At 33.3% G+C, this 17104-nt stretch overlaps 1 protein-coding gene across 7 annotated transcripts in view; it reads right to left on the bottom strand.

Annotated features, from left to right (window-relative positions):
- The window catches only part of Ptpmeg (protein tyrosine phosphatase Meg), a 171457-nt gene that overhangs the window by 64323 nt on the left and 90030 nt on the right, over positions 1-17104 (bottom strand). For all 7 annotated transcript variants that reach the window (XR_013028708.1, XR_013028711.1, XR_013028710.1 and 4 more), the window contains 2 exons: positions 5872-6078; positions 2271-2364 (listed from right to left, as the gene is read on the bottom strand). Coding sequence is in view for 3 of the 7 variants with exons in the window: in XM_076503285.1 (XP_076359400.1) it covers positions 2271-2364; positions 5872-6078 (301 nt within the window). In the remaining 4 variants the exon portion in view is untranslated. The remainder of the gene's footprint in view (positions 1-2270; positions 2365-5871; positions 6079-17104) is intronic.

The raw sequence follows: 17104 nt of genomic DNA, 5'->3' as shown, positions 1-17104 counted from the left end.
AGAAGGCAGCTAGTCATCACCACCTACTGCCAACTCTTGGGCTACTTTTTTTATCAACGAATAGTAGGATTGACCATCACATTATAATGTCCCCATGGCTAAAAAAGCAAGATTGTTTGGTGTGATGGTGATTCGAACCTGTGACCCTCGAATTGTGAGCCGAGTGCCTTAATCACCTGGCCGTACTGGGCTGTATGACAGTTGGAATAACCAAAGATAATAATTAGCAGAAACCATAATTTCATTTAACCTTTCTGCAGTGGGCTCAGTATAATATACACAGGTTTGGCTACACACTTGCATGCAGTAAATATTTGCATTAGAACTTTTGATTCAGCATGTGTAACTTCACAAAATTTGGTAGACTTTTAAAGGTTAAAAGTATTTTGTATACAAAAACTGAATTGTTTACAGAAATATTTTGACTAAAAATTTGTTTTTGAAGATAGAGTACTTCGTTACTAGTCTGAGTGCAAAGTGATTTCATGTTATGATTAAAAAAGACTATTCTTCATCCCAAAAAAAATAAATATTTGTGTAATCTCTTAAACCTCCTAAATACATTTCAAATGTTTGTTTTCAGTAAGACTATATATATATATTTTTTTTCTATACTCTAACTGTGTTGGGTCTGTCACTTAACCAACCTTGTAACCATCATAAAGAAAGTAGGGAATAAATATGTTATGTTTTCTTCATGTTAGATTTACTACATGTTATAACATGAAAATATAAATGTTTAGTCTGAGCAACGCAAGTCTCATAATACTATATATCGACATATATATTTATTATTCTTTACTATACTGACATTCCAGTCATCCTTACCTTACATAACAAAACTTGCATTGACAAGGTGCACATGCATTCAGATCACCTATCCAGTAATACAAAACTGACCTTTAGTTCCTGTGTTGGCAGTCTTTGAGTGGACTAGTATTTTGTAATATACAGTCATATTTCAATTATTACACATTATATATATAAATATAGATTATTACTATTTAGAAATAAACTACTTGTTTTAAAAATATACAACAAGAAACCAAGAAATAAAGCAAGCAATTATCTTTCCTCACTATGTACTTGGTTATTGCTGGACACAGGTTGCTATGTCCTTTAAAATTTTGTACATGGAGGATATCATGCAAAATCATAAATAACTACACTGATACCACAGAATACCACTATAATTTATTGAGCCTAGTAACTAAGATTTATTTAAATTTTATATGTGAAGCTTTGAGCAGACTAAAGATAAATCTTATCCCTTGAAATCTTGAATGGCAAAAAAACATAAAAAGCATTTTCAAAGATTAAAATGGTGGAAAAAAACCACTCTGAGACATTCTAAGCTGTTGATTGGTTATTTACATGTAATATATTTACATAAATGTGTTTCAGAAACTGTTTCACAAAAAGGAAAGGGTTGAATGGGGACACCATGTTTGATTCAGTATATAATCCATATCCCAGCAAAATAAAAAGATACAAGGTTCTTATTTTATATTACAGCTTGTCAATATTAGTAATATGAGTTCATAATTTGTATGAAATTACAGAATTAGCATTTTGATGTCAGAAGCACCTCATTTTAAACAGTGTTGCATTCGAAATATGACATGACTCAGTCAAATGTATACTTACATGTGTTCTTTTACTACACTACAGTTTGATTCCAAACTTATTCACTAATTTATAAAACAGTAGTTCAATAAAATTTTGAATGCAAGTCAACATATACAATAAAATGGCCTTTGACCCCTGACCCACTGCAAAAGGGTTAATAGATTATTTTCATGGTTATTAATCAATTTAATTACAATTTTAATTACTGGATAGTTGGAATACAAAAATAGCAATAACTGAAACACCAACTAATTATTTTTGTTACACTGACCAACTAAACGATAATTGTAATTCACTGATTACTTTGTATGATGCTAATTGATACTCATAAGAAATTGTTTATTAATCAAGTTAATAACCCCAATCTAAAGGTCAGAGTGTCAGCCATTTCAGCCTTTGTGTGTTGAAAATACTATGACCCTACACTTGTCTTTTATTCTTAAATCATAATATCCTACTGATTGTGTGTTGATGGAGCTATAACAAATAAAAAATATATTTTTCTTCCCCCAAAAAAAACAACTAAATATCAGTAAAAAAAACCATGACAACAAAACATGTTAAAACAGCCAAAAAATATTAAAAATTTGTTTATTTTACTTTATTTGAATTAATTTATGTAGAAATTAGCAATGGCTTACCATTAACCCATCAGTAAGGTAAGATGGCAAACTTTCTTCGTCCATGTAGCCAATCAGTTTTGGCAAGATGGCAGGAGTATAGGCAGTGGTTTCACTGAAACAACAAATCTTGTAAAGGTTCTTTGTAACTTGTTTAAGTATTAACTACAATAGTGAAATAATAATCTATATATATATATATATATATATGATTATAAAAGTTTGATATGACTCATGATCCCCTTTATGACTTATAACATAACATAATAACCTTTTTATATAACACTATTCTATAAATAACCACCACACACCTGAACATTTGTTGTACATATTTAAAAGATTTAAACATGCCCAACTTTGGTTTTGTTGTTTAAATGCCAAAAGAAGGGAAAGGAAGGCACATTCTAGCTTATTAGTTCAACTGATGACATGAACTGTATTGCATTGTTACACGTGAAACTCAAAGTCTAGCTAAAAGTGAATTGGACCAAAAAGTTATACTGTTGGTAACAGTTCTGTGTGTGTGTGTGTGTGTGTGTGTGTCTATAAATATAAAAAAATAAAATCCAATACTAACTTGTATTACAAAATTATATTGTTGGTACATCTATATTTTTATGCATAAAATCAAATACATAATCAACAATGATCTGGACCACAAAGTTACCCAGTTGGTTTTCACATGATTTTATTGTCAAGAGTATATTCATAGACAAAGATCATCACAACAAAGACAACAAACTTATCTACATGGTATTCACCAGAATTTATTCTTTGTCAGTTGACATAAGACTCAAGTGTTTCAGTTGGTATTGACAGATTTTCCTTTGTTAAAATCACACATTCAAGAAACATAAATTAACATGACACAAACCAGAAAGTTGCCCTGTTGTTAACAGATTTGACTTTATCACAATCACACTTACAAAAAACAAACTAACAATGACCTTAAGTGAAAAACCTAAGAAGCTGATATTAACAGGTTTGTCTTTGTGACGATAAGATGTCAGTCAGTGAATAAACTCTTAATCTATAAATCAGAAGTTGTCCCTATACAGTTAATAATAAGTAACTAAAACAAACTAACTCACCTTGTGTTATTTAAGCTTGAGATTTTACTGAACAAAAACACTCTTTAATCATAAATATGAAATCTGTGCAGCCTATTGATAATACTGTTTCCAGTAGTTTAATGTGTGTGTGTGTGTGGAAAGCTGAGATACAGGGAAATGATAAAAAATGACAATTCTAATGGAAATTCTTGCATGTTTATGGATAAGTATATTAAATGGCATTTGTTTCTGTTAATGTATGCTATAGCATTATGATAAAATGTAAGGTGTTATATTTATGTGAACATTCAATGAGTTATTTCTAAGAATTATATTCTGTTTACCTAAGTAAAAAAAACATAATACACTGTGCAATTAGGTACAGTAACACATAAAACATAATACACTGTGCAATAAAGTACAGTGACACATTTAGTAATGATGAGAGAGAAGAGAATTTTATTCAAAGAAATAAGTGATTTGTTTTCAAGATATTCCACACAACCATTTCTTTAGATTAAGATGTAAACTTTATTATATTGTGGAGATATGAATGTTAAAACATAAAAGGTTCTAGTAAATAAGGAATTGACAAAGTTACGTTAATTGATTGATGGAAAGTTGTTAAACTGTGCATTTGAAGCAAGTGAAGGTTTTCTTATGGTTTGTTTATGTAGAAGAATCATAAACAGAGAATGTAAACAGAGAAATTACTGATTAAAATGTTACAAAGATACTGCACTGAAGTTCAAGTGGGAATTGTTTATAAATATATCTGGACAGGTGAGTGAGCACCTAGAAAACAAAACTGAACATCAACTTTCAAAATATAAGTAAAAATAATAATTCTAACTCTTGTTCTCAATATTTTGTCATTTCTTAACAATTATTTAGTGCAATTTGTTAGTATATTAAAATAAAAATTCAAGCTTGCATTTCTGCACAACTCCAAGGAGTTTCATCAGTAAATAATTTTTTCTGCCCATCCCAAAACACAGGCTTTTATTTGTTTGGAATTGGTCACCCCTTGAAAACACAACAAACCACAACTCGATTCTCTGATGACTTTCCTTCTCTGTCTGAAATGTTATTACTATCAGCCTTTGTTGTTACTCTTTTATAACTACAGAGCTTATATTATGAAAAACTGCTTGTAAAGTACTGCTTTGAAAATGGTCTCAGTAAAAGTTTAAATAACACCGGATAAAACAGATTCTAATGTAATTATACCAACACAAAGTCAATACAGTGGTTAGACAAGTGAATAAATTATTTAGCGTGAAAGTGCTAACATGAAGCTCTTACAGAGAAGAAAAACAATTTAATGTGGAGTTCAAAAGAAATAACCCACTGATTTGTGAATATTTTAGCTTCTTTTGACATTATTTTCATTTCTAAAAATGTTTTTGTGTTAAATTATATTTACCTAGAAAACATGAAATTTGTTTTCTGTGATATCAGGTAAGCTGATTACGTTTAGACAACAGCAAACTATTTTAATGACTCAAATCCTTATTTATAAAATGTTATTGTTAAGATTATAGTATTCAAACAATGTAGGTAAGGTAAATAACTTATTAATTATTAAACATATTGTGATATTGGCAAAGAATATAGGTAGCAAAAAATACCGTTATCTAGCATGTCTTAAAGCCAATGTATCACAAAAATACCTTAATGAATATCAAATACAGCTTTGTGTGCAACAGTAAAAAAATCTAAATCTTAAATAAAAAGAACTACTTTTAACCTTTTTTGAAACAGCATCTCTCTACAAACTTTTGGAAATTTCAGAATGTACAAAATGACAACGAAAGCTAAATGAAAGTATATTAACCTTTTAAAGCCCTAACAGATACTATTTAGGAAAACGTTTATTCAGTTTCATGAAATTTGGTTTAGTATTTCCATCATGTCATCAAAGAGAATCAACAGATAACAGTGATCCAAACCCCCACACTTCAGAAAGTGTTAAACTTTACATCAAAATGAAACATTTATTCCATTAGAAAAATTACATAATTACCCCACTTTACTGATGGATCATTTACCCATATACGTATGACATACTAGCTACAAAACTGGTAACCTACCGATAGCGTAGTCTTGAGTCCTCAGTGACATGTTTTATTTTTTCCTCCATCTTGGCTTTAGTCCAGGTGCTTTGGCATTTCAAACTAACCACATGTAATTTCTCAAAGACAACTTTTTTTTTTTAACAAAATTAATTGTGAGGAGGTTAATCAGATGTGACTTATCAGTTTTGTTTCAAAATGTTCAGCAGTTTCAGTACCGCAACACTACAGCTTATCAGCAAGAAGTACTTACAAAGAAATGGGATAACCACTGGGCATAATCAATGAACTTAAATTTTTCATTTGTGGTAAATATATGGTACATTCATGTATAAACATCTCTAGACTCACTCTGGAGAGACCAAACTGCTGTTGTTCTTCAATATATTATGTAATATATAGTTTTCCATTCATTCAATACATCATTATTTGCTGATAGGTCAAAGTAAAGTGAGCACAAAACTAAAAACTAAGTCTTACATAATTGTTACTTACGTTGGTGTCTCAGCCCAGGCTTTCTTTGGTCTGTACTCTGGCTCAAAGACCTGAATCTTGTGATTAAAACTTTCATATGGGCGGACGTGGCCAATGGTGGTCCCATTCATTTTAACACCTGTTTTGGACGGCTTTTTCTCTTTACCATCTAGCCCTTCTCTTGTTAGAGCTGGGATAGTTTGGCGAGCATATCTTTTACTAGGAGATCTGAAAGTAGAGCCAAAATTGATGAAAAATGTCATGTTAACTGTACATCAAAGCTCTACATAATTTTTAAAGAAAACATCTCATCGTATCTATAAAAGTTACCACAAAATTAACTTCTATATTCTTTCTGAAGAAATGTATTAAATAAACAAAACTCTTCCCACATCCATAAAACACAATTAGTCCTATCAAATAACTCAAGAAAACTTGAGAATGCAGTATTCCAACTTTCCTCAGAGTAATTATCCAGCTAAAAAGTTTGTTTACACATACCAACTGGGGTACCCATACTCTGGACAGAAGTTATGTAACTTCATGATTAATGAAAAGTTATTTTAGGACACAAAAAGTTGTACATAGAATTAATTTAAAAAAACCCAACAAAACACCTATAAAACAGCAAAACACAAAATGCATCTCCTCATGGACCCAACAAACCTTCATACCAAATGTGGTGGAGATCTATCAACAGTGGCAAAGTAGTGGTAAAAACACCTACAAAAACACTCATAAAACTGCAGAATGCAAAACTGAAAATTTGGGTGTATTTCCTCATAAACCTAATGAACCTTCATACCTATTTTGGTGAAGATCCATCCACACCTCACAAAGTACTTACATGGACAGACAACAGACAGTACTATTATACTTGTATAGATGGTGCCAGTGCATAAGATCTGTGCAAAACATTCATGATTTCATATCTGCACCCTATGACTGGTGAAAAATAAAGTTCTCCACGATGAAAAATGGAGACAAAATGGGAAAATCATGAACCCTATTGAAAATGTACATGTAAACATGGTAAAATTTTTGTGAAGTTGGGCATTGCACATCACATAAACTTTTTCCCCATATCATAAGCAAGAGTTCTGTTATAATATGATACTACTGTATCATTAAGTAACCAGCTTGGTGGTACACAGTGTTGCAAGATATCCTGCAAGAGCTATTCTCCTAAGAGCTTTTGTTACGTACACTGCTTTAACTCTTTACCATGGATGGTTGGTTGTTTAGCATTTATTGGCACAAAGCAACTGGGCTATCTGTGCCAAACAGCAGGTAAAAATGTAAAGTAAAATATGTAAAAAGGAATCATGGTAAAACAGAACATAATCCAATTTTTGGATTAAAATCTTAAACAGAGTTAAAAACACCAATGACACTGACCAATGTCAAGGGCAAACCCACTGTAAAAACGTTTAAAATAGTGCCATTACTCATAACCACCATAATCCACGTATGTAACAGGAACAGCAGTGATTGTACCAGAGCAAACTGACTTAGCTGCAATGTCAGTGAGCAATCCCATGAATCTTACAGAGACAGCTCGTCAAAGCAATTGGACGGTAGTTCAAAGGAATCTTGGGATCTTTCACATGTTAAGGAAAAGGGAGTACAATAGCATGGCACCAAACATGAGGGAAAACATTCTCCTGTCAGATCCAGTTAAAAACAACCAAAAGTATAGCTAGAGAGAGATGGCACAATATCTTGTAATGAATATCATCAGGTCCAACTGATGTACTGCCAGACCCATGAAGAGTAAGTTTAAGTTCAACCAATGTAAGGGAACAATTACAGTCATAAAGACAATCAGGCAATTTTTCTGCCCATGTTTTGATGGCTAAGAAGATAGGGGATGAAGCACAAGTGCTAGACACATGAGAAAAGCTTTTGTTGATAATATTGGCAATGCTCTGGGCATCAACAACTTCCTGCCCATCAGAGAACAAGATTGAAAGGGGGGCAGAAGTATACTGGTGACTAACCTTTCAAATTTTGTCCCATATGCCAGAGGTGTACTTCATCCAAGATTCCTTCTGGCTTTGACGTCTAACCTGCTGAGCATGTGCACAGGTCCACTGAAATGCCATGAGGTTTAAAAAAGTTGGATACCTACAAAAGGTATCCCAAGCCCATTTTTGAGCTTTTCTTGTTATGTGGCAGGCAGAATTCCACCAAAGATGAGGATACTGTGGGAAACATGTCTAAGTTTTAGGAATACATTGAGCAGCTGCCTGAACAATACAGCCAATCACTGCTGCCACATAGTCATCTATAAAGAGCTTACACATGATATCAGGATCAAGCCCTAAGAAAGCGATCAAAGAAGAGAAGTTAGTCTGGTCCAACTTCCATTGAAGCACATGGGTCAGATCACATCGACCATGGTTAATCTCTCTAAAAATGACAGGAAAATGATCATTGCCTTGTGGATTACTGTTGACACTCCAAGAAAAGTATGTGAAAGGTGAAGGGGAGAAAATAGAAAGAACTACAGAGGTAAAAGACTTACTACGTGCATGAAAATAGGTATAAAAACCACTACTAAAAAAAGATAGGTTGTGGTCCAAGATCATATGCTCTACAGCACAACCCCTCCTATCAATACTAGCACCACCTCAGAGGGGATTATGTCCATTAAAATCCCCACATAGTAAAAAGGGGAATGGTAACTACTCAACAAGGACATCAAGGTCTGACTGATTATAGATCTCTTCAGGAATCAGGTAGAAACAACAAATAGTGATGATACGACCTGAGGAAACACATATAGCTACAGCCTCCAAAGATAGAGTGGGCACATGTTGATCAACCAGCAATGTCACCCCACTATGCACTTGTCTATCACACGACCTGCCGTTTCAGTACAAGGAAAATTGCCGAGGGGTGACCGTATCAGTAAGTTTCAGAAACAATTGTTGTGAGGATGGTGAAAAATCAAATCCTTAATGTCATCTATATTTGATCGAAAACTTTCACAGTTTGATTGGATCATAGTGGTTAATTTTTATTTATGTGGAGGAGAATATGGCAGGGAGATCTTCTGTTTGCAACCACCTTCTTTTTTCCTTTATTGGAAGAAGATCTATCAACCCTCATAGATACTGCCCTGGGTTGAGTAGACAGGTCTCTGTCTGTTGACAAAGATTTCAATAACTGAGGGCATGAGCGAATGGTTGATTTACTTTTCAGGGTTTCAGAAGAGAATGAACCAAAGGAAATACTTCAACTTGAAGGAAGTGGAACTAGACAGTCATTGGAAGGAGTGGCAGGTACAAAGATGCCTCAACTTTTTAATTATGGAATGCACAAGATTCTTAAGATATTTTGCAAACGACTCTGTTGGAGGCATGGAAAGATTTGTCTGCACTCCCACTGTGGCAGATAAATAGAGTGCAGTAGCATATGTCTGATACAGAGTTGGTGTCAATAATTTCAGAACCTCTGGAAAGGTGATATTATTAACAGTCTTTAAGCATTGCACCTCTTCCTCTTCTACCCATTTAGGGCAAGAAATAGAGTAAGAGGGTGTGGGCCATTACAGTTAACATATTGTGATTCCAGGTTGCACTCATAAGCGTCATGGTCTTTAGCACTACAACGAGCACATGTTAAAGAACCACAAAATGAATTTTTTGAGAAACCAAACTGCTGACACTGGAAATATCTGAGAGGGTTAGGAATGTAAGGCCATACCTTGTAGTTCAAATAATCTGCTTTGACTGTGATTGGAAGACATGGTAATGTAAATGTTAATATCAGAAAACAAGTAAAGATTTGGCACACTGCAGTAACACCTTGGTTGGAGAAACTAGCAGAGATCTCTGACTCCAGAATGTTCTTTAAATCCCTCTCAACTATAACTTCTCTGAAAGAATTCAAAGTTGCATGGGGAGTAATTTCAATGGGTATATCCCCAATGGCATTTGATTTCAAGAAAAGTTTGGTATGTTGTGAAGATGTTTCCACCAAAATATCTCCAGAGAGCAACTTCTTTAGAGACTTTGTGGAGCTTAGCAAGTTCCTTTAATCCCTTTCGAATAAAAAAAAAAAGGAGACATCTGCTCCAAGGATTTCTTAGATAAGGAATGGATAATCAAAAATCGAGGTACAGAATCTGGCTGTAATATTGACTGTACAACAGAATAGTCCATGCATAGTTATTTTCCAATGACCTGTTTTCTTTTTTCATTATTTATTTATTTTGTCAGAAAGAGAGGTACCCATAATAAAGAAACTACATTTCAGTGCTCACTGATCCCACCCACCATGAAGCCCTACGAGGGGACACACTACAGTGCCAAACAAGGACACTGCAGTAATACCAGGATTTCATGAGCACTATACCCAAACATCAGCATCAAATACAATGTACACAACACCTGTTGAGAATATCCAACACTGGTATTTGGTTGACTCTAGCCCAAGTGGACTAGTCGACTGACCCTACACGGGCCACCTCCACTCCAAGGATATGTCTGTCTAAAGGAATTCAAGGTCAAAGTGGTGCATTAGGGTTGGACTCCTTAACCTCCAGAATCCTCTCCTCCCCTTCATAAGGCACCACACACGTGGGTGGATGTTTAGATCCCAGAGGAGGTAAACTGAAAGAACAGACATTTTCTGGGAAGTCCCATTCTTGAGAAGTCCAGCGACAGTCAGTAGTTTACCATGAATGTTAGTGGGTAGGAAAATGTCCATGTGACCATCCTTTACAAATGTTGATGACACTTTCCTGCTATTATGAGAATCAGGTCACATTTCCAAATTCCTTTCTTTCCTGAGTTCCCAACATTCCAATATCAAATTCACATGTGAACTTGTTATTCACGTCTCTGGACTTTGCACTCAGAACTTCCAGCTCTTCTAACTTTAGCTTACTAACAAATGGCTTCAGAGGCTAAAGTAAGTACATTCTGTCACAAAATAAATAGCAGCTGATACTAAATTTTTTGGGGCCAAGTACTACAACTGAGGGCAATAAAACGAGGCAGTACTGAATAGCTATTTATTTGGTAAAGTTGGTGATACACTGTTGCAACACCTGTGTTACAGTTATTATGTTATAAACCCTCTTTACATATCCTGCAATATCTTGTCACAAGTTAGAAAGCTGATGATATACAAGCTTTAATATATACTGCTATAACTTACAAGTATCAAACCAAAAGATCTGGTAACAAAATGGCACAAGTTGTCTGAATATAACAACCCATCTAAACCAATGTTTCCCAAAGTGGAATAATCAGCCCCCCTGGTGGCTGTGAAGCATTTTCTGAGGGGCAGCTGAAAAATGAGTCAAAAACCAAGATGCTGAATTAATTTTAATTCTAAATAAAGAAGAAGCCAATAAAAATTATATTGAATTAATTAAATGATACAGTACAACAAACGGAGATGCTACTGTTTCTATTAGAGCACTGTTTTTTCAATCAACAGAATAAAATTCTTGGAGCATCAGTTTTTTTTTTCATATTAAGGAAGCCTCAGACTAAAAGACTTTAGGTACTACTGGTTTGGACAGATGGTGATTATACACATTATAATTATTGACTTACTGTTTATCACTTCCTGCTATAGCTATTCTGAGAAAAAAAACTTGGACACATATATATACAGTCATAACACATTCTTATGAAAGTATCACACTAAAAAGATTATCAACATGAATTATTCAAATCTGAAGTGATGTGATTATCCAGTAAGAAAGTTTAAGGATACACATTATTCCAACATCTCCTGCCACAGCTATTCTCCTAAAAATATTGGACAGAAACACTGGTCTAACACATTAATATAAGTTTCAGTGTCTGTGTGTCACACAATTCCTCCTAGACCTCTTGCTGCATCAATTTCAAAATGGTATCAAACAAATCTCATTTTCAAGGTTTGTACAAAGATAAAATATCAAACTCAGGTATTTTGCAAAAACACTAGAAGTGTCTTACATATTATAAAAACACTAGAAGTGTCTTACATATTATAAAAACACTAGAAGTGTCTTACATATTATAAAAACACTAGAAGTGTCTTACATATTATAAAAACACTAGAAGTGTCTTACATATTATAAAAACACTAGAAGTGTCTTACATATTATAAAAACACTAGAAGTGTCTTACATATTATAAAAACACTAGAAGTGTCTTACATATTATAAAAACACTAGAAGTGTCTTACATATTATAAAAACACTAGAAGTGTCTTACATATTATAAAAACACTAGAAGTGTCTTACATATTATAAAAACACTAGAAGTGTCTTACATATTATAAAAACACTAGAAGTGTCTTACATATTATAAAAACACTAGAAGTGTCTTACATATTATAATTTATCTCAGATGAGTCACCGATTTATTATGTTATGTACATTACACATTACATTATTTCAACAAGATTGGAACACACAATTTTCTTTATGACAATTATATTTTGTTATACAAGTAAGAATACAATTTATAATTACAATTATTACAAACAATGGTTTATATATACACGAGCTTTACAAACAATACTGATTCTGGAACCAATTCTTTTATCGACGTTCATGGACAGCAAATTATTTCTTTGTTGATACCCTCTTGATAGCTTGAAACACACAAGTTTTTCACAGACAATATCTAATGCCCTTGTAGAAATGCTGCATTTGAAGTTAAATTCTTTTTAATGTTCCAAATCTATAAACATTCCTGGTCAAATTCTTAGTTTTCTGATTATTAATCGTTAATCACAATTGCAGCTTCCAAGGCTTACGGTATACTGACTGTAGCTGACTACCAATATTCTCTTGGTGAATTGATTTATAAACTTTTTGGCAAGGTTCTAGAAAGTTGAATTAGCAACAGTACTGGTATTTTACATAAATTGTACATTGTTGATTCTTACACTGGAGAATCTTTTACACATTTAGAGAACAGGTAGGACTTACACATTTATCAATATGTTACATACATTAAACTGAAACAAATGCAGATCTTATATCAAATGTATAACAGTAAATCCATTACAGAAGGTTAATAATATGCATTATTAAAATTTGTACTAATGTAAATATCCAGAAAGAAAGCATAAGGATACTCAATTTACCAACACTTCGAGTCACAGCTATTCTAGAAATCTTGAATTCAAACACTGTGAAAACCAATTCTTGGATAACTATCAAATTAGAAAGGTTAGTTATCTTAATTATTGAAATCTGTACTAATGTCATTATCCAGTAAGAGATCTTAAGGATAAACATTGTTATAACAACTTATGCTCTTGCTATTCTTTTATACACCTTGGTCATGTGTTGTCATAAGTATTCTTATGTAACTATACAACTAGAAGGTGTGATAATATAAACATCCCCAACTGGAACCAATAGTATAACTACTATTCTTCTAAAACTTTGATTACATATATACTCACACAACACACAACTATGTAACTAGAAGTTTTGATAACATTCATTGTACCAGTTTGTCTTTGTGTAACTATAGAGGTGGAAAACCTGATAATACACATCACTGCAGCACTTCGTATTCTGTTAGAATCCTTGGTTGCACACACAACCTTATCTTAATTAGAAAGTTTGATAGCATACACTGACAACTTATTCAAATTAAACTGTCAAGTTAGGAATTTGGTGGAATACATTATTTGAACACCTCTAGCTATAGCTGTGCTCCAAGAAACCTTGTTGACATATAATGTCATAACTTGCACTCAAGTAACTATCAAAGTAGGTTTGGTAATATGCATTGTTTCAACTCTTACTAATGTAACTATCCACTTAATACATTGTGAACAGGTCAAGAATATACATGTGTTTCATAGGATTCAAATGCATTTTATTTTGTTTTGGGTGGTTTGTTTTTTTTTGTCTGATCTTTGCTCACAATACTTTTTATAAATGGTTTCTTGCAGCAACATAACGTGTTAAGTGAAGATGAGATAATACTGAACTATTTGATGAAAATTTGTGAGATCTTCCAAGTGAAGGTGAAGAGGATTCTGAAGTGTTTGTGAATCATGACTCCAGCCACAGTGATGCTGTTAGATCTTCAAAGATACATAAAGTTGTGTTCTCAAATGATTCTGCATCAGAAAGTGATGACGATTCTACAAATGTTCCAGTTAGTGGTTTGTTTTCCCACTTTAATCATAACTGTTCAGAAATAGATATTCTACCAAACTTGAAAATGTCTGAAGAAAATCCAGGTTTCATTAAACAAGTCAATCCAAACTAAAAAGTCTGATATTTGGAGATGGTTTGTTTGAGATGTTTTGCTAGGAAATGTGCATATACCATAACCAAACTACAGAAAAATGTAAAATATCATTTGAAGGACATCATGGTCTGAAGTTACACCTGAAGACATGAGGAAATTTCTGGGCCTTGATATAGTAATAGGACATACTAAGAAATATAACTGGAAAGATGACTGATCAGCATATCCTCTTTTTGATTAACCCAGTATTTTAGCAGACAAAACAGACCAGGACAAATTTGAACATTTTGGCATTTCAATGATAATCACAAAATGGATAAATCTTCAAAAAGGCTTTTCAAAATTCAAGCAGTACTGAATTACTCTCTCAATAAATCCAGGACACTATACAAACCAAAGCAACAGTTGCCACTGGATGAATGTATAATTCTTCAGACAGGACATCTAAGATTCCAAACCTACAACATTGTAAAAACTGTAAAACAAGGCCTGCTAGTGAAAACAGTGTGTGAAAGTAACACAGATCGTATTTGCAACAAAAAGACTTATAGTGAAGAGAGGAACAACTGGAGGAAGCTATTCTTTCAGTTCTTACACCCAATCTTGGATTGTGGCACTATGTATACCAGGACAAGTATTACAACAGTATATCCACTACACATTTCTAGGACATAAAACAAGAGTCTGTATAAAATCAGAGTGAATAGACGATTGCCACCAAGCCTGAAGTTTGAACAATGGACAAAAATGAAACAAATTTCCATGGAAAAAGTGATGTTCTCATATGGAAAGACAAGAGAGAATGGTTTTTACCATCATTGATTTATCTTTTTCTACCACAGGAAAGAAAAACAGAATAACTGGAAAAGAAATAAAAAAAAACCATGTGTGTTCTCCAATACAACACCCATATTGTTCAAATTACTACCTCCCATAACACATCATTCTCAGAAAAAACAAGGACAAAAAGGTCGTACTTCATCTAATAAATTGTGGCCTTTTCAATTCATAATCTACAAAGCCCTGAATCAACATAAAAAAAAATTATATAAAACAGTTTCTCCTTTCTGCAGCAATAGAATGGATAATTGACAAAGATGAAAAAGGCTCACTGGAACTAGACAGGAACGAATCTGGTGCATCATTTGAAGGTACAAGGAGAACCCTGCACAAGCATCCCACAGGAAGACTGTCTGGTGACATGAACCAGCATATTCCTGTTTTAATTTCATCTCCAGGAAAAAGAGATTTCCAACCATGGTCTCCAGAGTTTGTACTGCTCATGAGAAAAGAACTGAAATGTGATACTTATGAAAGTTTTACAATGTTTTACGAGTTACCACTCTTCAACATTTTTCTAGGAGTCTTTATGTAACATGCTCCACATAATATAGTTCCAAATAAATAACAAAAAATATAGTTATGAACAAAATAAATTGTACTCAACTCCTTTTAAATAATAAATGTAATAAATAACACACACAGACACTGCACAAAACACAAGTAAACTTAAGACCTATCTGCAATGTGTTAAAAATCTTGGTGATGCACATTGTTCCAACATCTGTTACAGCAATTATGCAATACACCCTGCCACGTCTTGTAACTATCCAAATAGAAGGTTTGACAGCATACATTAATTCAGTTTGTCTTTAACTATTTGCTTAGAGTTAGTGACACAAGTTGTTCCATTACTTACTGCTATAGCTGTTCTAACAGAAACCTTGGACACATATACAGTCATAATGCATTGTTAAGATATTATCCAACTAAAAGGTTTGACAAGATGAACAAGCTCAACTTGTGATAGTGCAGCTAGAAATGCTAATAATTCAATTTCACTATAGTTATCCTACTAAAAAACCCTGGTTACATATACTGTTATTTCTCATTCTCAAGTAATTAAACAATTGTAAGTTTTAATAATGAGTTTTCAATCAATTTGTCAAAGTGTAACTATCCAGCTCGAAAGCATGGTGGAACATATTGTTCGAATACCTATTCTTATCAGTATTATTGTAGAAACTTTCATGTCACATATGGTTGTAACTCGAGACCTTTCAAGCAGATGCATTGTTCTAGCTTACCCTAATGTAACTGCCTACCTTCACGGTTTGTTAATTATTATTTCTATATTTTATGAACTTTTTCCTTTGTCATTTAGTTAAACTATACCTTGAGTATATTTATACATGATACCAGTTCACGCCCTATTAGAATTTCTGAAATGCTATTGTAAGAGTGAGATGAAATGACTGCCACTGTGTGGTATTGAGATCTTAAAACAGTAAATATGGTAGTTAGTATTTTTATTCTGGTTTGTATGTACAAATGGAAATAGAAGACAGAGCTGGGTTTTTATTTCTGGCCACCATGCACAAATATAAATATAAATTCATTTTGTTAAAAAAATGCAAATACAAAGGAACACATTGTTCAGAACATTAAAATTTGATATGTGAGCCCTCTGCTTTATATAGAGCTTAACATTGTGTTCTCATTCTCCTAAACAGTTTACTAACAAAGAATTGTGTAATGTTGTCCTCTAATATCCTGAAACACTTTCCAGTAGTCTTCCAATCAGTGTGATTGCCATTTAACTTTCTCAGTATCCACATAATCCAAGAAATGTCTCTTTATGATGTTTATACTAAGACTTTGTGAAGGCCACAACATATTATGAATGTTTGATCAGCATCTTTATCTTCAAAATAAATTTTCACTATGTTGATTCAATGTTTGGAGTTACTGCCGTGCCAAAAGATAAAACCCTTCCCAGAGAGATAAGAACATGAAGGATCAGAAGCTGTGTGTACCTGACAGCAGTTCGAGTACCTTTGATTTTATGCAAGTCTTAGACACACTTAGCTGAGATACAGTCATACAGTTGTATTTGTCCACCTCCATGCTTTACTATAACTGTTGTACGTTCACTGTTATATCAGTCTCCAGTCAGCCTTAACACAAACTGTTGTTGATCACTGCCTGCCATTTCAAACTCATCTGTAAAAACCATTTCTTTC

Source organism: Tachypleus tridentatus, chromosome 6 (genome assembly GCF_004210375.1).
Source record: "Tachypleus tridentatus isolate NWPU-2018 chromosome 6, ASM421037v1, whole genome shotgun sequence".
Taxonomy (NCBI): Eukaryota; Metazoa; Arthropoda; class Merostomata; order Xiphosura; family Limulidae; genus Tachypleus; species Tachypleus tridentatus.
Note: the sequence above shows the minus strand (reverse complement) of the source record. Positions and strands in the feature narration are given on the sequence as shown.